This window comes from Egretta garzetta, unplaced genomic scaffold (genome assembly GCF_000687185.1).
Source record: "Egretta garzetta isolate BGI_Z169 unplaced genomic scaffold, ASM68718v1 scaffold70, whole genome shotgun sequence".
NCBI lineage: Eukaryota > Metazoa > Chordata > Aves > Pelecaniformes > Ardeidae > Egretta > Egretta garzetta.
This window is the reverse complement of record NW_009258539.1, coordinates 2,886,369-2,910,002: the sequence shown is the minus strand read 5'-3', so window position 1 is coordinate 2,910,002 and position 23,634 is coordinate 2,886,369. Positions and strand designations below refer to the sequence as shown.

At 35.1% G+C, this 23,634-nt stretch overlaps 1 protein-coding gene across 1 annotated transcript in view; it reads right to left on the bottom strand.

Moving 5' to 3' along the window:
* The window catches only part of CFAP47 (cilia and flagella associated protein 47), a 401,308-nt gene that overhangs the window by 175,957 nt on the left and 201,717 nt on the right, over positions 1-23,634 (bottom strand). Inside the window, exons 44-46 of the mRNA XM_035901932.1 lie at positions 20,752-20,860; positions 19,678-19,904; positions 11,942-12,122 (exon numbers count right to left, since the gene is read on the bottom strand). Coding sequence (XP_035757825.1) covers positions 11,942-12,122; positions 19,678-19,904; positions 20,752-20,860 — 517 coding nt within the window. The remainder of the gene's footprint in view (positions 1-11,941; positions 12,123-19,677; positions 19,905-20,751; positions 20,861-23,634) is intronic.

Here is a 23,634-nt window from a genome sequence, read left to right as displayed (position 1 = left end):
CAGTTGGCCTCGGCCCATCGATCCAGCCTGTCCAGGTCCCTCTGCAGAGCCCTCCTCCCCTCAAGCAGATCAACACTACCACCCAGTTTGGTGTCGTCTGCAAATTTACTGAGGGCACACTCAATCCCCTCATCCAGGTCATTGATAAAGATATTAAACAAGACTGGCCCTAGAACTGAGCCCTGGGGGACACCGCTTGTGACCTGCCGCCAAGTGGATTTAACTCCATTCACCACAAGTCTCTGGGCTCGGCCATCCAGCCAGTTTTTAACCCGGCGAAGAGTACATCCATCTAGGCCATGAACTGCCAGCTTCTCCAGGAGAATGCTATGGGAGACTGTGTCGAAGGCTTTGCTGAAGTCCAGGTATACAATATCCACAGCCTTTCCCTCATCTACCAGGCGGGTCACCTGGTCATAGAAGGAAATCAGGTTGGTTAGGCAAGACCTGCCTTTTATGAACCCATGCTGACTGGGCCTGATATAGTCACTATGCCAATAGGCAACTGTAAAAAGTTTGCTTAATACAACTTAAGAAACATGGCAAAGGTAAAATCACTTTCTTAAGTCATCTAATACACAGTCCCTACTGAAAAGGATTGCCCAAATTATAGTGTTACACTGAGAAAAATATAGTAGAGTAATAATTCAGTGTCTCTTTATCTAAAAATCACAACACAGACAGAGCTAAGATCTCTCTAAAATATATGCCCCAAATTTACAAATATCAAAAATTTCAAAAGTGATTTTTCATGATTGAAAGAAGGAAATGGCTGAGACAAGATCTTTAAAAAATAAGCAGAGGGGAAAATAAGGAAGATTAAGCAAAACTTCCTACAAACAGAGAAGAGAGCTAAGAACTAATAAAAAGAGTGCACTGAATGCATAAGGAAGTATTACGTGGAGAGAATCAAAGACCGTGTTTTTATACCACTTACTGCAAAATACTAATTTAATGCAAAGTTATTAATGAAGACTTAATGCCAAAAAGATATACAAGACCTAGCTAGAGATTTCTGTAGTACATGATAATACACATTCCTTTCTTCCTACAATCTAGAATTCTCTAAGGAAAGAAGTTTTCTTTTAAAAAAAGAGAAAACATGTAAGCCAGTAGCTGTTTTAACAGAACTCAGGAAGAAGCCATAACAATCTGAATAAATTAACTGCAGGAACAAATATCAAGAGAGTAGAAATTTTCTAACAATTCTTGATATTTCTGTGAAGAAAGCTTTTTCATCCATTCACTGGTGAGAAGAGAAAGAAAAAAAAACCAACCAACAATAAAAACCACAGGGCTCTTTTGGATATTCTTTGCAAGTATAACAGCAGGCAGCCAGCATTGTCAAATCCTGTAGTAAGAGGCAACATGACTCTGATATTAGCTTTTGATGCTGAATCTAAATTAGATAGCATGGTGGAACAACATTTTTTCATTGAAAATGCATTGTGGACTTTTATTTCTTCCTGGAAAATTTTAATGCCAAAATAGTACAACCTAGCCATCAAAAATATATGGTTTTAGTTTTATTTTCCTGCCTAGATTTTTATGTCCATCTTTATAAACCAGGAAAGAAACTAAACCATATGGCATAACTAAAAGCATTCTAGGCACATGCTTGCCTTAGAAAATTCAACAATATACATACTTACAAAATACGGTAAGTGTATACTTGCTTAGGTGCAGATCCATCGGAAAATTAAAATCTTACCATTGTTTTAAAGAGATGCACAAATTTGTCATTACTGATATAACTTATATATATTTATCATTACATGGCAGCATGGTATTTAGGTATTATTACAGTGTATAATATAAAGTATTGATATGCTGATACTGACATGCTGCTGCATTGCATTTGCGTATCAAGTGCTATCAATCATTTACTCCCATATATTTTCTTTCCTATAAAATACTTCTAGTCCAAGTGTATTACTATCAGGTTTCTCCTAATAGTATGACTGGTAATGTAAAGTCCTTTCAAGGCAGAAGATTGCAAAGAAAAAGACAGTTTGAAAAAAGAAAAGCAAATAAACAGGAAGCCCTTCTTATAAACACTTGTATGCTGTAGTGTCCATGAATTGTCACATACAAATGTGTGAGGTGCTTTACCTCAGGAATTTCTATGTATTTCTTTTTCCATTACTCAAATTTATCACCAGTGTCATGTTACAATATATAAAGGCACAGCCTATTTCAGAAAATTCCTGAATTTCCTAACTGTGGTCTAAATGCTTATTGTTCTTACATCTGGATACCCACCACAATGCTTCAGTTGTAGATATTGATAGCAATAGATCTTGTATTATTTAGGCAATTGCCCAAATTCATCTGTAGAATGTTTCCCTTTCTAGAACAGAAAAGATCCTATGTATGCCTGAACTTTAATTTCCAAATTTTGTGTGTACTAAAATTATGGTCCTTAATTTTTGTTAAACTTTGGTGCAAATAATTTGTGAGTACTCAGAAATCTGATAATCAACTTCCATCTTCCAGAGTAAACATTTTTCTTTTCCCTAATCATTCAACTAATTTTTATTTTAGCTTTGATTTTTCAGTCTACGTTTATTTCAATTTGATGTCTAGAAATGTATAGTTCTATTTATTTTTGTGCAATTTTAGCTTTTGACTATTTTATTCTTCTTCCCCTGTTTGTATAGTTTGACTGCATCAAATATTATTTCACTTTTAATACCAACAGACATAGTACTAGACATTTATCTTAACATTAGAATTTCAACAAATAATTCTTATATTAAACCCTAGTCTGTCAGTTGGAACAAAAGTGTGTATCTTAGAAAAGCTTCCACTTTCCTTTTCATAAGACTAAGTGGTAGAAAGATTGTTGTTTCTCTGGAGTTTGTTGCAGTATTTAATAAACCTTACACTCACATAATTTTACAGGTATCATAATAAATTGCTTCATTACAAATCTCTGTGTTATCTAGAAACCACCATGCTTTCTGCAAAGAGCCCTTTATAGTCAGACATATTCTCCCTTTTTAAGCACTTACAGGTAACCTGAACAGGACATCTTTCCCTCAGAGATCACTGAGAGATCAAGCTACTCAAGTTTTCAAGACTTTGAAATAATTGCTAGAGCACTTCCTTGAACCCTTCCTCATTTGTAACCTCTCTTCTGAAGCACAGAAACCAGAACTGGATATGATGTTCCAGTAAGACTCTCCCTTCCGTAGAATGGTAACACCGTCTTTCAATACCTATACTGTATTTTTCCAGTTATGCATTGAAGGATCCTTGTTTTTCAAAGTTTTCAGAAAAATTCCTTCATGAAAGAGTGAGAGGCAGCTGAAGTCAGAAAAAGACAGAGTGAGAAATAAGGCTGAAAGCTTTCATTCACACTGTGAGTTAAGTACTCTGTTACTTTGCAGATTTCTCAAACTTTCAGATACATTACTTTGCAAAACAAAGCCCTTCCTCCCCTTTCAACCCATGTTATTTAATCTTTCATACATAACATTATTTAGTATAAAACCCACGTTGTTCAAATAAGTCAAAATTCTGAGCAAGCTCTTCTGCTTAGTTAAAACTTAGTTAAAGCTGATCTTTCATTAACTCTTCAAAAGACAAATAGGATGGATTTTTGTTTTGGTTTTCACAGTTTTACCAAAAAATCTGTAGCCATTTCCTTCTTTCCCCACTGTTGTGCTACTAGACAGGAGCAGCAAATATACACCAGATAAACTGGTTATAAAGTCTATTAAACAAAGGTAATATAGTAGCACTGACTTGTCAAACGTTCTCCTTACTTGCCTCAAGTTGCACCAGGGCAGGTTTAGGTTGGACATTAGGAAAAAATTTCTTCACTGAAAGAGTTGTCAAGCATTGGAACGGGCTGCCCAGGGAAGTGGTCTAATCCACATCCCTGGAAGTATTTAAAAGATGGGTAGACGTGGCACATAGGGAACATGGTTTAGTGAATGGCAATGTTAGGTTAACAGTTGGACTTGATGGTCTTAATGGTCTTTTCCAACCTAAACAATTCTATGATTCTAAGAGCATATTCTTTTATACAGATACAGTTCTATAAATTAAGTCTGCATGGCAGGAAATCAAGATTATAAACATATATATGCATTGCAAAGTCAGTGACACCAGCAACTAAATTAAAAAGTTTCAAAACATGTATCTTTACAAAATAGTAGCAAAATGTACTAAATTTTAAATTATTGCTTTATCCTAAAGGTGCATAGAATACGTGAAGGCAAATGGATACTTATCAAGTTACAACTCCGGTAAAACCTCTCTGTTCAAAGTTTCTTGTGTTTTCACCTTTAGAAGGAAGACAGGGAGCAACCCTGGGACAGCACAACGTCCTTCCAGTCACAGCATGGGACAAGTCCAAATATGCACATAATAACATATAAATAAAATTAATTTTAAAAAATGAAAAAAAATAACAAAACCTACAATGAAAGGAAGTCAATGTCTTCCTTCCAGATCCAGCAATGATGAGAAACGGGCACTGCCAACTCCAGATCTATTACTGGCTTTAGCGAAGCAGTATCTTCTAAGCCTCACAAATGCAATGGTCTCAATACTGCACCAAAGACAAAGATAAGCCTTGACACTGACAGTCACGCAAGCAGGTGTCAGAGTTCACTGATGAAAACCTAAATCACACATGAGCATCCTAACCCCTAAAGGATTCATTTGCCAAGTAAGCTTGAAGCCTTTGTTGTCTATCCACCCGTTGTTCTCCTAGGCACACTCCAGGTTTCAGCGAATCTTCCGGATCTCAATTCTAACCAGAGAATGAAGTAAAGGATACTCTGGTATGTTTTCTGAGGATTAACATCCTTCTTCTCCACAGAAGTAAGCCTATTCACACCCCAGAATAAGAGAGGCCTTCCAAAAATGTTTCGTAATACAAAAAATCCTGTAGCAAATACAGCTATTCTCCACTGAATTCATTATTGCAGGTATTAAATACAACTCGTCTAGTATTTAAATCCCTCTCACTTTTGCAAGACCAAACCAACTTTTTACTAATACATACATAGTAGAAATACCTATTTAATAGATACAGATGGAATGAAAATTATTAAGATAAAGACTTATATCATGATTTTTCAGAGCCACATTTTGAAACAGAATTGTATTTTAAATAAATCCCTTTTCTGAAGGAAGAGTAGAAAGGGATGCTACCACTTACACTTTTTAATCCCATTTGTGCCTCACTATCCTGAATGATTAAGACCACCAAATGTAATTAAATTTTTATTACTATACCGTCAGTTAAAACGCAGAACTGAACTCTGAAAGTTAACATGATAAGGAGCTAGAATAAAACCTCAAAACCAGTAAAATGAAAAGATAACAAAATTTTTGTTATTGGGCAGTGACTATGTAATTTTGCTTTAAAATATTAAGACTTTATTTAGTAAAAAAAAAACACCCTAAGATGAAGGAAAATTTATACAGCATGTGGATCATGGAATACCAGGAAGAAATAACAGAATTACTGATTATTTTTGACTGAAGAATAGATTTAAAACCCTAGGAAATTGCTTTGGAGACATAAATAAATAAATAAAAGGTTACAAAATATTGCATTGATTAAACCCAATGCTGAGCAAGTGTATCAGACAACATTTAAAAGTCATAGAAAAAAGGAGATAAGGTTGATCATATCATGAAAAAATATTAATGAAAATTTTAAAACATAGCATATAATTATCAAGAAAATATATATAGTGATTAGAAAATATTACTAACATGGAAAAGCTCATATGTAGATGATAGGGTGTAGGTAAATATTTTTATTTAGCTATCTGATTTGTCTATATAAAACACAAAAGGAAAAAATTGAAAAGTATTTTTCACCTCTAACAGTAAGAATAATGCATGCCAAATAATGATTTAAAATTTAATTTTTGATTGTTAGTTGTTCTGCATCTTATTTATTGGAAAGTATGGCAATGAAAAGATAACATCACATATTTCTAACTATAGAATATAATTTAGTCTACATAAGAAAAATACTGACATCAAATCCACATTATGGACTCAGTTATTCATGGTTAACTTTTTCATATATTTACACAGAATCAAAAACCATCAGGTTTGGGGCTGCCATGTTAACTGCTGAAGATGTAGATTTTGGGGCAGAATACAAAACTGAGACCCTCTTTGCTAAGGAATGGGAATGATACCTATCTTTAGGTATTTCTTTTTCTTTTTTAAATGGCTCGTAAATGTCAGACTAAAATTCAATAGTCATACCAATCTGCATATTTACTGGGCTCCTCTAAGTGAAACTGTTATATATAATGAAGAGAAAAAATAGAATATATTTATATTGTACAAGCTACGTAGTGTTCATTATTACTGGTAGAAACAGAATTTATACGCTGTTATGTTAGACAGAATATAAACAATAAAAAGAATAATAAAACCACCTATCTCAGAGACATAGAATATGAAAAAATAACTTCCCTATTCCAACACTAACAGGTACAATACATGCAAACATCTGATCATAACACAACTATATCTTGTTATTTCCACATTTAGCGTAACACATACACTTACAAATAGACAACAAAAAGGGGCTACAGGGGAAAAATAGGTCAACAGTACCTTAAACCACTTGGTTACATAAAATTCTATTCTATAATGAAGGGGCTGCATGTAGTATGACAGTCAATTAAACCTGCTGACTGTGTTACTGAAAAGCTTATCACAACCCTTCCTTAATTTTCTCTGATTTCATTAGAAGCCAAAGCTTTCTTTGGAAAGAAAAGGAAGCAGAATAGAAAAGACAGGTTTGATAAGAACAAATTATAGGAGCAGGTATACCTTATCATAGCTGCATATTAATGAGTAAAACTTCTATGCTAGGTTATAGGGCCGCATCCAAAGAAGCATGGCCAGCAGATCGAGGGAGGTGATTCTCCCCCTCTGCTCCTCTCTCCTCAGACCTCACCTGGAGTACCCCATCAAGCTCTGGCATCCTCAACAAAAGAAAGACATTGACCTGCTTGGGTGGGTCCAGAGGAGGGCCACAAAGATAATCAGGGGGCTAGAGCACCTCTCCTATGAGGACAGGCTGAGAGAGTTGGGGTTGTTTAGCCTAAAGAAGGGAAGGCTCCAGGGAGACCCTATGGCAGTGTTCCAGTACTTAAAGGGGGCCTACAGGAAAGATGGGGATGGACTCTATCAGGAAATGTAGTGATAGGATGAGTAGTAACAGTTTTAAACTGAATCGATTTGTGTTGGATATTAGAAAAAGAATTCTTTACTGTGAGCGTGGGGACACTGGAACATGTTGCCCAGAGAAGTTTTGGATGCCCCATCCCTGGCAATGTTCAAGGCCAGGCTGGTTAGGGCTTTGAGCAACCTGATCTAATGGAAGGTGTCCCTGCATATGGCAGCAGAGTTTGAATTAGATGATCTTTAAGGTCCCTTTCAATCCAAACCATTCTGTGATCTATGATTGGCCATCTAATATTGATGGCCTTGTGGTGCTTTTGTTTTGTGCTGGCTGTCATTCCTTGTGTTTGTAGTTTCACTCATCACACAACACTTTCTCCATTAACTCTAGTGTCACTTCTTCCTTTTATCATTAACCACAAAAGGAAAGACTCCCTGACTAATAAGGGATTACAGCAAGGGGTGGGAGAAAGATGGGAAAACAAAGGGATAGAATCCATTAGCTAAAACCTCAAAGCAAGTGTAACTTGTACTGATTTTGCTCTGGAAGCACACACATACACAGGCAGATGAGACAAGACAGTCAATGCATTTCTGTGGATGCTTTATCCAAGGAAACCAGCAACTTGTTAGCTTGACGATTCATGGAGCTGGTTTTGGATGCTACTTCTCTGTTGCTTAAGATCTGGAGCAATTATTTGAATTCTGCTTGACATTTTAGCCTTTTCATTCTTTAATAACACACTGCTGAGAAAAGGGCAACTTATTTCAATGTTAATTATGCATAACACAAGTTTTCAAATGCTCAGTCCACTATCCTTTGGTTTGTAAAGCATTAAAGTTCTACTGTCAATTAACTTTCTCCTGAGCTATATGCGGGGATTTAATTATTATTACCCAGGCTACTTCTGATGATCCAGAGAGATTAAAGCTTTTAAGGATCCTATTTGAGACAATGGCGAACAATCACTGTGGTATGTGATGTGATCTTCTTACACACCAAAATCTTCACAGAGCAAAGAATTACAGGATACATTCTGCATATCATCAAGAGGAGCTTTAAGAGGATGGGGGTACTCAAGGTGTAGTTCAATGCACAGATGAGATCAAAGGTTCCCTAACAATCTCAGTATGAAACAGTGCTGGGCTGAGGTTTAAACTGTGTCCTTAGGCATTCTGCTAATGGCAGACTTACTAGACAATACCCTTCCACATGCAGTAAGTACAGACTCCTTAGGTCACATAACACCAACACACTATAGGGGCTTTGCTTGAACTGCTTGGCAGGCACACAGAATTCAAAGTGATCATGGGGTTGCTCTTGTCCTAAGCTTTAATTTCTAGTGCTGGAACATATTTGTGGTTTGCCTTTTTCAAATTCTTTCAGAATTTTCATAAACTTCTTACAGACAATGGACCCTTCACTTCTGTACTAGCTTTTCTGCCAATACTGTGTACAAGACCATCTCCCCAGTTCTTATGTCACTGTAGATCTCATTGGCCATTTCAGCATTAAGAAAGACCTCACACTGAGATAGTAATTTTTTGTGACTGTTGGTCCTTTTTGCTAACAACTGTTTTCTAAAACCAGACTCTTACCTGGTTTAGCAAGCAGACTCTGTTCCACATATATTACTACATGTTTCATTGTACTAAAATACATGGTTTATAACTATGTAGCAATTCCAACTATTATTTCACAAAATCTGTGTCATTGCTAACTCAACAAAGACTTCATATAATATTCCAACTTACTGATGAAAAGTAGTGAACATAGTCCAACATTACTAGTTCCTGAGAGCTCACATTCTGATGACTCTCCAGCAACGAATTAACAAAATTTGCTTGTTTTTCAGTATGGCCGATGTATTATTTTAGTTCCATACCAGTATACAGTTTGGGTTTTGATCAAGATGCCATATTCAAAGTAAGGTAAACAGTAAGGTATTCTTGTTATCTATTAGATCTGTAACATTGCCAAATGTAATAAGGTTATTTAGCAAGATCTATTTTACAAGAAGTTATGTTGAGTGCCATAATACCTTCTAATGCCCTGTTGGCAGATTTCTCAACATACTGGCTGGACACTTCTCCTGCTACTGCAGTCTAAGAATTTCTGATCCAAAGACTAATTTTAGTTAGCTTGCTTCCACCTTTGTTTTTCTTAATAAATTAAGCACTCTGTCATTTCTTCAGAGAAGCAGCTACTCCCACTCTAAGGAAAGTTACCACCAAGGCTAAAATACTGCTGCCTCTTCAGATAATGAAGAAACAAACTTTTCAGATTACACCAATGTTTTGCCTCCATCCACAAGAACACCACCTGGGGATTTCTGTCACAATATTAGATTTTCTAAGTGCCTGTAAATATTCCTGTGTCTCCTCATTAGCACAACAAATACACTGAATCAGCCAGCACAGTCTTTGTACTGAACACATCTTTGTTTTCATGTTATCAGCTGGTTATCTCAGCTTCCCTTTTTAGCTGTTCTTTAGCTCACCACCTCTCTGAATTCACTACCAAAGCCTCATTTACTTATCTGCATCATCTTGACATTTCTACTCCCTCATGTACCTATTTAAGTATTCTAGAAGGAAAAAATAAAAATCAAAAAGATCGTGTTTACTGCAGTATGATTTAGTTTCTGACTTTCCATTGCTTACTTCCCTCTTTCAGATAGTTTTATAATTTCCTTTGATGGATAAAGAAGCAGCATGAATTAACAGAAAAATAACCACTTCCCTACTGTAATGTAGTTTCTTCCCTACATTTTAGCAATTAATATTCTAAAATTTTCAGATATGTTCATTCACATTTCAACTTTAAAAATAATTTGAGAAGCTGCTAAGCAACAGTGTTCTGCCATCTGGTCAGTTAACAACCTTTGTTCTGAGATCATAATGGAGGTCTTATTATGTCCTTATCAGATTTGTGTATGCAGATTTTGCTCTCTCTCCTAGCTTGTATACCCCTCTTCTACAGTGCAATCCAAACAATCTCCTACACCACTCAACAAAGCCACTATGCCTTTTTTTAGTTTACATCTACATCTATTATTACCAACACAGGCAATTATTTTTTAACTTGACAACAAAAGGATTTTAACTAGGATTTAAATACTCTGTCATTCAAGAAATGTTTCAACCTCCAACCTGTGTTACATCTATTCTATGACTTCTACTGACTGCTAGTCCTGTAGTTACTCATCAGGGTAGTCTTGCTTCTAATACTGCAATAACTATTGTCATCTTCCTAAAAAAGTGCTCAGTGACACCCTAAAATATTTTACAGTACAGATACTGTAATCTAAGGTGAATGAATCTGTAACAAAAAGACTTGTCAGAAATAGTCAAGAAGTTGCTTATTTTTATTTCAGAAAAGAAACAAAACCACAAGGGATACACCAAGTATGAAAACAAACATACACCATGAAAGCATGTGACTGATCCAAAGACACTTGGAGAAGTGAACTGCAGAAACATGCAGAAGCACTCTATTGATCAAGAAAAGAAGTGATGAAACAAGTCTATGGATTTTTCACATTGGTGGACTGACTATAATTCAAGTCTTTACTAAATTTGCTAACGAAACTACTACTTACATTTTAAGTAGCAAACCCGAAAATTATTTCTGTTGTTATCAGATACCTGCGGGACATTACATTAGCTTTGAAACAATCATGTACAGATACCCTAGCAGGTAAATATGAACACAAATTTCATCACAGAATTATTTAAGTTGAAAAAGACCCTTAAGATCAAGTCCAACTGTTAACCTAATGCTGCCAATTCCGCCACTAAACTATGTCCCTAAGCACGTCGTCTACCCATCTTGTAAATACCTCCAGGGATGGGGACTCGACCACTTCTCTAGGCAGCCCATTCCAGTGCCTGACAACCCTCTCAGTGAAGAAATTTTTCCTAATACCCAACCTAAACCTGCCCTGGCTCAACTTGAGGCTTTTCTGTCTTGTCCTATCACATGTTACTTGGGAGAAGAGAGTGACACCTCACTACAACCTTTGTTCAGGTAGTTGTAGAGAGAGATATGGTGTCTCCTCAGCCTCCTCTTCTCCAAACAAAACCACCCCAGTTCCCTCAGCTGCTCAATTCCTTTAAAGAAATGCAATCTAGAGTGCTTTATAGGTTTAAATAAAGAATTAAAAAAATAAAATAATAAGCTAGCAAAGGAGGAATCAAAATGAAAGCCAAGCAAAAAAGAAAGCAATTAAGATTTCGGTATAAAATTTAAGATACTAGAAAAATTAGAGGCAATTGAGACCGATCAAAGCTGACAAGACCACTCTGAAGACTAATGGAAAACTTTAGTTGACAACTTGTCAATTAGTTGACACCTCCCTCTGGCTGACTGAGGAGTAGGCAAACAAGAAAAGATACATGGTATAACTGGCATAATTTGAGCACAAAGTGGTGCTGGATGAGACGTGGAAGTGAGAAATGAGCACAAATTCAGGATCAGTCCAACAAAACAACCAAATGAATTTGTCTTTTAGAGCAAGTCTCCTGTGGTTGTTGCCTTTGTAAAAACCAAAGGCAAGTGGAAAGCAGTGGTTTGACCTAATAAAATAGAAATTGGGTAGTGATGACAAAGACAGGGCAGAAGATTTAATCAATAGCAGAATGGAGACAAAGATAATTTTCTAAATTTATTTAGGAAAACCTTAAAAATACAGATTCAGGGGAAAAAAATAAAACAAACCCAACCAAAAAAACCCAAATTAATCACATTTAAGACTGTTCTTACCTGGTTTTTGAGGTGGAAAGTCCTTTGTTGATGGACCTTTCAAATTAACTCTGCTTGATGCCAATACTGGAATAGAGAACTTCTCAGGAACCTCAAAGAATTCTTGCATGCTCACTTCTACACTGTAATCCACATACTTCAGCTCTGGGGGGAATTTACGAGGTTTCAGGAGTGCATGTCTCTGCAAGTGAAAGAATAATGTATACATATGAACAATCATCTCATAATAATTTCAGGTTAAGAAATGTAAAATTATACAGCTTAAGGGTGTAATTCTAAAACTGAATTGGTAATTAGGTAAGTTATATAGAAATTGTTGAGAGATCCTTCTAAATAAAAACTGTCTTGTATAATTTTTTTAGACATCATGCATCTGAAACATTCATTTAAGAAAAAGGCATTTTGAGACTTACAGTAAAACCACCTCCTACCCAGAAACCACTCTGCAAGCCTGCAAGTATTCAGGAAAAGCAAGAAAAGGGGAGAAAAAACATGAAAAGAAAAACGTATTTTGTATCAGATGTAGACAGATGTTTCTTCTTTTACTTTGTAAAATTTCTGAATAACAAAAAGCATGAAAAGGAAAAATTATTTTGATATTTTGCAAGGGATAACCATATAGTTAGTTGAGCTAACTTTGATACTTTCATGTTGACAATATATTTTAGAAATCAAAGCATTTAGAATTAATTTTAGGGACAAATAAGCTCCTCCTGGTTAAAAGCATTGCTAATCAACAGCATGAAACATATTAGTAAAGGATTAACACAGTACATAAAGGCAAGCTCAAAATAGGCATCTAAACCACTTAATTAATTAAATTTGACTCCTGTAAGATAGCATTACAGAAATAATGCAATGATTTAATACATAACTTGTTAAAAATTACCCTTTTCAACCCAATAACACAGTATCATTGCAATGATCAAGATTAATTCTAAGTTGAACAAATTTAAAATCTGAAACTAGTCACACCTTTTTTATAGACAAGTCTTTGAATTCATGACTATTGTGAATTATCTTGAGCAAATCTAGGGAGGAGATAAATACAGAAATGTTCAGTTTGTGCTAGGAAAACTTTTTTATTCTCAAAGCCTATTAGTTTTAAATAATGCACGGAACAGCAGGTATCACAGTACATATTGCAATGGGACAAGGAATGGAGATCCATTGTGGGAATTCAAAAAGACAGTTTAAAAGAAAGGTTGATTGTTCTCAAGGATTACTGTTAAGGGTAATATGGTCAAATTACTGTTCAAATCAACTGGGTTGAGGTTCTTCATTGGGTTGGTTGTTTGTCTGGGTTTTTTTGTTTGTTTGTTTTAATACAAAACTCACATTCCCTTGCTGGCTTTAGAAAGCAGACCTACACTGCCATTTCTTTGTTTCGACCATTAATCTATCCATCCAAAGTGTTAACAGTTTAACACTGTTAAACATGAAGTACATATGGAATTTGGGAACCTGTTAAGCTTTAGTTCCTAATGTAGTTTTCTGACAAAATAAATATAGAATCAGATTACTATTCAAGATTATTTTTCTATGAAGCACAACTGGACAAATGCATCAGACTAAAAAAATTATGCATCAAAACATACTGTCAGCATAGTTCTTTTTTTTACTGTATTTACACCACTTGCATGGTGCAAATATAATTTACAGAGGGGACCAGAAGAATCGTTATGTAAGTTGAAAACCTGAACTCACTATTGATTTATATCATGCAAAACTAAAAGTTCACTGATAGTTCTCTTCCTCTTTTCCCCTCTCTTTCTCTCCATAAAATGAAATCAATAGGTGCTGATAATTCAGTTGCTATATTAATAACAAGTTCCATTTCTCTCTGTTAGGACTGAAATGACAGAAGACTCTGCAGTGAGAAAAAGATATTTCATTCTCACTTGTAACAGGAATTTCCAAACCAAAAGAATTACACATATTTGCCAGTTTAAATTTCACTTTGATCTTCCGCATGTTCAAATAAAAATTTATACCTACATCTGATTTTGGTAATTAGATTATTTTGCAACACTGAAATAAAAATCCAACATGATTAAAAAGTTTTGGGAAGTCTTAATTGACAAATGATTGTAAGATGACTTTTGGTGAAGCACTGAACACATCTAAATTATAATTATCTTGAAGAGATATCTTATGATTTAAAAAATCACTGAAGTACTATATTGTAAGATCCTTGTACATGCTATCTCATTTTAAAAGATATGTTAGGAAAAAAGACAACTGGTTAGTATTACATAGTCTGTGAACATTTCAAACATTTCCTGGTACCTTGTCAAAGAGCAAAGGATGAAAAAATTTTTAATGAGACACCTAGGTTTTTTGGAAAGGGGGAAAGAAAATCCTACAAACACACACAAGACTAAACATTGTTGCCTCAAAGGGTAACATTTCCAAGAAAAGAGAAAATGTGCAATACAATTCAGATAAATTTTGCAGCTACTCTCCTTCTTTTTAGTATTTTTCAGGGCAGTAAGAGTTAAACAGAATTTAGTATTTTTTAACTCTCATTATCCGTTAGAGGTCTAAGGCTGCTGTACCTTTAGACACAGATTCCAACATGTACTTCATCAAATAATGGTTCATGATATTCCAAGTGTGGAAGTATTATTACCAGTTAAGAACAGTATTTGCATTCAGTTTCTAGGATTAATCTCCTTTTTAGAATATTTTTTTTTAAAAAAAAAGGATTGGAGGGCATATAAAGCATCAGAATTAATCTTGATGTTTTTTAAAGACTGATTGGTTTGCCAAGGTATTTTCTTAGATTTACCATCTGCGCTTTCTATGTATAAAGGAATGGTAGATTCTATTACAGAGTGCTGAAGCACCTTACTCTTTCCTTGCATATTACTGTTTTCCAAATCCTAATTTAGCCCCATTTCTTCCTTCCAGGAATTAAATTCTAAAACCATTCCTCATGAATAAAAGAATTTTATGATCTCAGTCTCTCAGAATCCCTGTGATCAATCATGTTTGCCATCTCCCTTAATCCCATATCAAAAGATAAGCGATGTAATATAAAAGACATTGGTCCCAGTTATAACTTCAACAAATTGAAATCTGACCACAGATCCTTTTATGAAAAGTTCACTCCCATTCAAACGTATTTAATGTAACTTTTTAATTACAGTACCTTCTCTCTTCAAGGACGCCAGGACTCTCTCTCTCAAAAAAAACCCCACCTATATTTAGAATGGCAAACTGTTCAAACTGAGCTTGCAACTTTTCCATCATCACATGGAAGATCACAAAATCCTTACTGAATCCTGGGGGACCATGAAGAGCACAAACTTTGAAGGTCAGAGCTGGACAGATGTAGGATGAGATTCTGTCACATCAGCCAAGCAGCAAAGCCACAGCTTCAAGTGCACAAGGTCTCTGCTCATTTTCCATTGATCAAAACTCATCACCAGCACCATGATGTACTAAGATAAAAATACTCAGCATTGCTTAGTCACACAGACAGCAGGATAGGAAGAAAATTCACAGCGTCCTAACAGCTGGAATATAGCTAAGGATACAGAGATCTGGTGTCCACCCTCAGATGAGTGATGCATTTAAAGGGAGGTAAAATGAAGCCTAAGTAAATACTTTTCACAGCTTAACTGAGGACACATCTGGACACAGTTGGAAATGTAAGCTTTAGTTCTGGGATTCTTGTAGAATAGGGCTTCTCTTCCTTTCCTATTGTAATGTCTAATTATACATAGAGATTACTGGCATATCTGACTGTGAAGAAGAGCCCTGTATCTAGACACTGGGTGTCTTTTAGGTAGGTTCTAGAAAAAAGGAAAGCTGAGGCATGTTATTTTGAATTTCACTTTACTGACTACAACATCATTGCCAAGTGAATGAATTCTAGTTATTCTGTTATTTCCTTCTTTCTTTTATTCACTTCCCTCTATTCACCACCATCAGCAACTTCAATTAGAACAAGCTATGTTCTTCTTCCACATTCTCTCCCCTTTCTTTCCAGATACCCTTTATCTTCCATTGTTATCTATGTTCACCTAAACTTCCTACCTACAGCTTTCTTTTATTCATGATTAAAAAAGGCAATTTGTAATTATTCACAATAATGCTAGTCCCAACCTTGTCAGTGGCAGAGAGTTTCATCCTATTACCCCCTCATAAATGTTTTAGGAGGAATTAAATTAATGAAATACTCAGGAGGTAACAAATTAACACAATTGTATACTTAAAAAATAGAATTCAGAACTTTCCTAATATTTTTCATTAAAAAAAAATTCAGTCAGAAATGGGCATGCAACCAGGTTATTATTATGTAGTTTTCTTCACCTTTGGATTCCTATTGCTTTAGCATTCTTGCTTCCTGTCTCTTCATTACCTAACTTCTCTAACTGCTTTAAATTACATTTTGATGCTGTTTGGTTTCAATATTTTTTTTTAAATTATACTAAAGTTTAAGCATGAAAAAAAAATCCTTTGACAAATGGTTTAGCTTATGTTGGCAGTAGAGGTTAGTTTTGGGGACAGCGAAGAAGAATGGCAGGTTAACTACTTAACCTTGTTGCTAGTAAGTCCTTCAGTACCCAAGACTGTAAAATAAACTACTGAAATTCTGTTTCTAGCAGAACCATTTAATGCGCTGATTTTAATCTAATTTATAAAGTAAAAGACAGAAATAATAATCCTGTCCATTTCCAAGCTCCTCAGACTTCACTGTCACTTCTGTACTCTGACTGCACATTATCGAATACTGGCCCCATAGTAACACCATTTAGCACAAAAACCCAACAGGATAAATGGGTTCTGATCAGCACAGTAATTTTTATGGAAAAGATAAAAATTCATTATTTTCTCAGTAACTTTAAGCACTAAAGACAATCAAAATAGATCTTGGTTTCTTACAGCAAGGAAAGAAAGCACTAAAAACAGTACAAAAATAGCTAGGACTTTCAACCATGTGTATAGATGGGTCAAGCAAAAACATACAGCACAAGTTAACGAATATGCATATCCAGTTTGACTCCAAAAATATAGCCTACCTTTATTACTATTTTCTATGTGATTTAAATAAACATGAGTAACACGTACAGTTTAATAAGAATAGAAAGCATGTGATTATTTAGTTATTTATTCTTCAATTTTACAAGCAAAAAATGGACTAAGTAGTAATAATGTAATGGCATTTTCCCTTCTGTCTATCCATTATTTTATACAATTATACCTGTAGGAAGTGAGTAGAAAGGTGAAAAAGAAATCAAAAAGAGAGTAACAGATTTCCAGAGATTCTAGATTTTTCTCTGACCTACAACATATGTTCCAAAGGCTTTCATGAGCCTAAATAATTCAGTAAACCACAGGAGCCGTGGATGGGATCTTTTAGTTGTTGGTGGTGTGGCAATTTAGACAACCTAAAACCACAATTCAGCTCTGAATTTAATTGCAGAACACCAGCTCCCTTCAAAAAAAAGTTTCTTCAATGAATGCCACCAAAATTTCTATACTGTCATTTTTATTTAGACAGCAAGGAAGAATTGATGACAACAAATGATTAGGAACATTTTTCAGAATTTAATCCGCATAGCAGATTACCATACTGAGATATTTTTAATGTGTAAAGTCTTTTCTACATCAGTATATAGCAGAATTTCTCCATTTATTTCTCATAAGCAATTATAAGACTTTCTGTACATGGAGTAAAATACTTCTTTCTGCATATAAGTTTCACTTCTCACGTGATCATTTCTTTTGTGTTAGTATCCACCATCACATATTTTATAATTAGTTTACTTGTCCTCCACTCTTCTACAATACAAGTAATTTTAGAACTCATATCTTAGCATACCTAGTGGTACAAAGAATGTTTCTGTAATGTTCTGTATTGATTACATATTTCATCAAGTATTTGCTAAATGACTGTGATACTAAAGGACTTCAATTATGAAAAGTTTATAAAATGTTACCACAGCAGTGGATTAGCTATAATCCAAAAGGGAAATATTTGAGTCTAGATTGCATGGTTACAATTCTTGTCCCATTACAGACATATAACAGACTAAATCTGTTCTTTCATTTTTCTCATTTAATTTGTTTTATAATACTTTTTAAACTTATCTGTAAAGAAAAGGTGTAAATTTAGCAGCATCAAGACACCAGGGAAAATCCTCTTATTACGTGGAATCACGTAGCAGTATGAACCATACTCAGGGAAGAGTCTAACTGGAAAACTAGAATAATATACAGCTGCCCAGCAATCTGTCTGAGATCAGGTAACATCAGGTTCACAAGGGAAATTAATACCCAGATTGTGGCTATCGTCCATAGAAGGTTACATTGGAATTCTACATGAGAAAAAGTTATTTGGTAATATTGCTCTTATAAATTTATTCACAAGTACTAACTGAATGTTTAATGGACTACCTTGGGAGGATTTTCTGTTCCTAGATGTTTAAATCTTGGGAAAATATGTCTAGATTGGAATGATGTATAAGTAGGGAGCTATAGCTCATAAGGACATCTGTGGTTTTCCAAAACTATTTTGTATTGATTGCAAAACAAAAGAAAGTCTTTCCTGCTCCTCGACTTATTCTCAAAGTCTATTCTAGAAAAAAAGACAAAAAGACAAAAAGAAAAAAAAAAAGAAAAGGAGAGGGAGGAAAGGGAGGAAAGGGAGGAAAGGGAGGAAAGGGAGGAAAGGGAGGAAAGGGAGGAAAGGGAGGAAAGGGAGGAAAGGGAGGAAAGGGAGGAAAGGGAGGAAAGGGAGGAAAGGGAGGAAAGGGAGGAAAGGGAGGAAAGGGAGGAAAGGGAGGAAAGGGAGGAAAGGGAGGAAAGGGAGGAAAGGGAGGAAAGGGAGGAAAGGGAGGAAAGGGAGGAAAGGGAGGAAAGGGAGGAAAGGGAGGAAAGGGAGGAAAGGGAGGAAAGGGAGGAAAGGGAGGAAAGGGAGGAAAGGGAGGAAAGGGAGGAAAGGGAGGAAAGGGAGGAAAGGGAGGAAAGGGAGGAAAGGGAGGAAAGGGAGGAAAGGGAGGAAAGGGAGGAAAGGGAGGAAAGGGAGGAAAGGGAGGAAAGGGAGGAAAGGGAGGAAAGGGAGGAAAGGGAGGAAAGGGAGGAAAGGGAGGAAAGGGAGGAAAGGGAGGAAAGGGAGGAAAGGGAGGAAAGGGAGGAAAGGGAGGAAAGGGAGGAAAGGGAGGAAAGGGAGGAAAGGGAGGAAAGGGAGGAAAGGGAGGAAAGGGAGGAAAGGGAGGAAAGGGAGGAAAGGGAGGAAAGGGAGGAAAGGGAGGAAAGGGAGGAAAGGGAGGAAAGGGAGGAAAGGGAGGAAAGGGAGGAAAGGGAGGAAAGGGAGGAAAGGGAGGAAAGGGAGGAAAGAAAAAAATCCTGATTGAGAATTTTCATTTCTTACAAAAATGTGCATAAGGAAGGATACTAATACAGATATCTATTGCAAAGAGTCTGATTTTTTAATCAAAGGGTATTTTTCAGAAGCTAACTGAAGTAAAATGTTAATGTTCTTTTTAACTGTAGCCAAGATTTCTTAAAGGAAGCACTTCTTAATAGCACAGAATGAGGAAGCAGCTTCAGAACGAACATGTAAAATATTACAGTGTTTGAGGCGAATTGGGATTAGTAACTGTCAGATTACAGAATGTGTGAAAAAACCATAACTTCACACTGTTCCCTGAAACTTAAAAAATTGAGTCCTACAAATCAAGAACAACTAAATAATTGCAGTAACAGATTACTGTGTTTCTCACCTCTACTCTGGACAGTCCTAACAATGCAGTTGCAACTCGAACACTACTGCTTTGCAGCATCCCTGTGATCTTTCTTCTCTCATATTCAATAGTTGACATCTGCTGTTGTGCAGCAATGGCCAGAGCCCTCTCTCTTGACTCATTGATCAATGGAATCCTCAGATTTTCTTCAAGAATCTGAGCAAAACCACATTTCAAATATAATACCGGCTCTTCTGCATTCAGACCTGTTAAATTAAAAAAAAAACAAACAAAACCCCCCACATTTGTCAGCTGCTAGTGTAACTGCATAGAGTATCTCCAAAGAAAAGCCAGAATACAAAATTCCTTTGATGTTCAGTTACATACTATTACTCTAGTACATGCTATTTGCTCTGGTAATACTTTTTTTATTTCTAGTCATAATGGGAAAATAAAAATTAACACAGTCTGAAATCCAAACCAAAAATTGCTTTTCATAGTTAACAAAAAATTAGTGGTACTACTGTCATGATGGTAATGAAAGTTTAAAAAAGGCTTTCTGGTACCTACATAACACAGACACTCTTTTATCCCTCTAGATGATGTTGCATCCCCTCTAAAAGAAGCCACCAACAATTCAAATAATAGCTACACTGTTTCTGAAACAGAACTGACAGCAGTTTATCATTGGCTGTTTGAAGACAAAAGTATTGGATTGTCTGTCAAAACACAACACTGCATACAAAACTCATGTGTTTTAAAACTAGAAATATTGTGGTTAAAGATGACTTGTGTTGGTTCATCTGGCTAGAACCTATATTCTGAAGTAGAAAACAAGAGAAATTATGAAAAAACATTTATGGAGACTATGTTAAAAACAATACAAGAAAGTTGAAGAAGATAGCTAACAATGAGCTGCTGCTCTGAAGGGAATGGACTGGACAACATTAAAAGAAATATCTGATACTTACACCGTAATATCTTTCTTACAATTCACTATAAACAACTGCTTTTACCGAATATATTTAATTAATTTTCACAGAACTGCATGGGAACTAAAGAATATTTGCAAAGGAGAGTAATCTCCTCTATTTTACTCTTATATCATTTTACCTTCCAATGTACTGCTAACATGCAAAACATTTGGACTATCCATTGGAAGCAATCCTGAAGGCAAAGGTATATCACCTGTTCCCTCTATCAGGTATACAAATTCTCCAACCTGAAACACAAGAACATAGACATCCACACAAGTCAGAAAGCAACTCATGCAGAACAGAAGGTAAAATATTAAAACTAAAAACAAAGATATCCTAGTAATACCTAAGAACTGACTTCTGAAATAATTTACATATTCAGGAGACCCATTGCTTTAAAACTATGTTTAAATAAAATTATAATTTCAAACCTTACTATGATAATAAAGTACCTTTCATTGAGAATATTAAATCTGAAAAGTCAAGAAATTTCAATTAGTTGAATCCTTTCCAACTCCTCATATAATTTAACTGAGTGAGGATGCTCTGGCCCATAAATACAGCAATAAAGTGAATTTTAATGTTGTGTTATAGCCACATATAATTTAAAAATATATATGAGCTTACTTCATTGCTCTTCACTGTTAAGATTATTTTTTTTTAAAACAAGAAATGTTTAGAGTCATTGCGAGCCAGTAACATTTCTCTAGAAAGCAAAAAGAGCAGAAGGCAAGGCATGTCAGCAACATGTACAAATTCTCCATTAAGAAGAAACGAAGTTAAAGAATCTTAATTATTTCATCAAAAATAATGGAAAACCTACAGAAGTTTGAAAGTAAACATAAACATGACCTAGAACAAAGGAAGATAATAATCTGTCATAGAGGAAAGGATAATTAGCAGAGAAATAACACTATGAATCATACATTAAACAAAAGAAAAAAATAAGGTGCAAATGACAGATGGAAAAGTTTTTGTTTTTTCTTTAAAAAAAGAAATCTCACTAAAATTATGAGGGTCACAATCAGAACATTCCCAAACTAAATTATATCTAAATTATGTATCTCTATATCTATCTGAATGAGATGGGAGATTTAACAGATATATTACTATTGCTTTGACAAATTCTTTTTGTTTTCCACAAACTTTTTTTTGGACAAATTTAGCTTCTACTGATTGCAAGGTAAAGGATAAAACACTGCTGCAACACCTGATATAATTTGCACCGAAGGCCATCTCTTATTTCCATAAACCACATTCTGTAAAACTCTGTCCTAACAATGCATAGTCTTTTATTCTTCATTCCAGATATGAAGAAAATAATTTATTTATATCATTTAGTCCATTTGCCAACCAATGCAGTGTTTTCCCTTTAATACTGGTCAATAACGTAAAAGAAGCCTGCTTTTTATTTTACCTTTATTTGTAGTTTTATCAGATATATATGTTAAGGCTGAAAACATTGCAATTACGTTTCCGACCAAGCAGAAGGAAAGCTATTCAACTTTGATGGCATTTTCTCCCCTTCCTCGATTCAAGAGTTCAGACAAATCTTCCTCAAGAAGGATTAAAGAAATCTACAGTAAAATTGGTTTCACACACACAAACTAATAGCCACTCCTGGGAACCAATTTAAACAGGAATTATTCCTGTTTGACACAATGTTTTGGCTCCATAAGGACCGTTAACAAGCTCACAGTGTATACAAATAATTTCATGAAGGTACTGGTTGCTAGGATGCCATTCTACTCTCAATTACTTTTCTTGTCATTGCTGACATAAATATGTTTATAGGTAAGAACAAACTTCCCCATTTCCCCCTTTACTTTAAAGAATTCTTGCTTCTTGATCTCCACAGAATGCAGATACTGTTTTCCTTCTGCTGCAGTTTTTCCTGATGCTTTGGAACAGAGTGGGTATTTTACTATATTTTGAGACTTTAGCTAGTATCCCCATGGTTTTAATGTTTTATATTTCCATTTTCCATCAGCTGCAAACAAGATAGCATCAACATTTTGTAGGTTTAACAAAAATAGTTAATAAAATGGCTGTTCAACTACCGTTAGCTATTTATCTAATCCCATTTCTAACTGATATTTCAAAAGAATGTGTAGCTACTAGGAATTTGCCATTCTCCATGCAAATCAGTGATTAAGAACAACAGATAGTAAAACATGCTCTTAATAAACCATTTAATTTTATAGCAGACATTTAGCTGTGTAAGTCTGGACTGACACTCTTAAACTATGACTTAATAAATTATCATCATTATAATCACAGTTTGTTCACATTTAAATTAGCTCCCAGAAACAACGATATAGAGAAAAGGCAACCCATTTATGTTAACCAATATATAATTTCTTCTCTGAGAAGATCTATGTTAAAAACTTGAAGAATGTCAGTTTCGATTCTTCTTAAAAAACAAAGAAATGTTGAAACAAATCCTTGAGAAATGTTATAAACAACTTGTGCTGTCATTTCAAACCCTACAAATGTTAACATACAGATTATTTCGAAACGATTTAAGCAACGTACTTGAGTAGGCCAACAAACTTGGATCAGTGTATCTTCTTGCTTTTCTGACAGATATATAGTTGATACAATCACAGATAGGATTCCTATTCAGATTCAAATCTAACTGGTGATTTGAATCTCAATGCAAATACAATCTTCACTGATTGTAATGAAGAAGCAGTCTTACTCTGATCACTATTTTGGTTCGTTTGTCAAAAAGAGGAGGAAAGGTAGGTAGGAAGAAATTACAGAAACGCTACATTAAATTATTTATTAGATTATATATAGCACAAGGCCATATTTGAATGATACAAATCTCATCATTATATGAAGCCATTTGACCATCATACAACATTGTAGCTACAATTGTTTGTCATTAGGTAATGGTATGATTGAAATATTGAAGCCATATACACAATATTTAAGCAAGTAAATTTCTTCTCGTGCCATTATTGCACAGCTCTAAAATCATGCTAGCTATCTTGCAGTTTCATCTTTCCTTAGG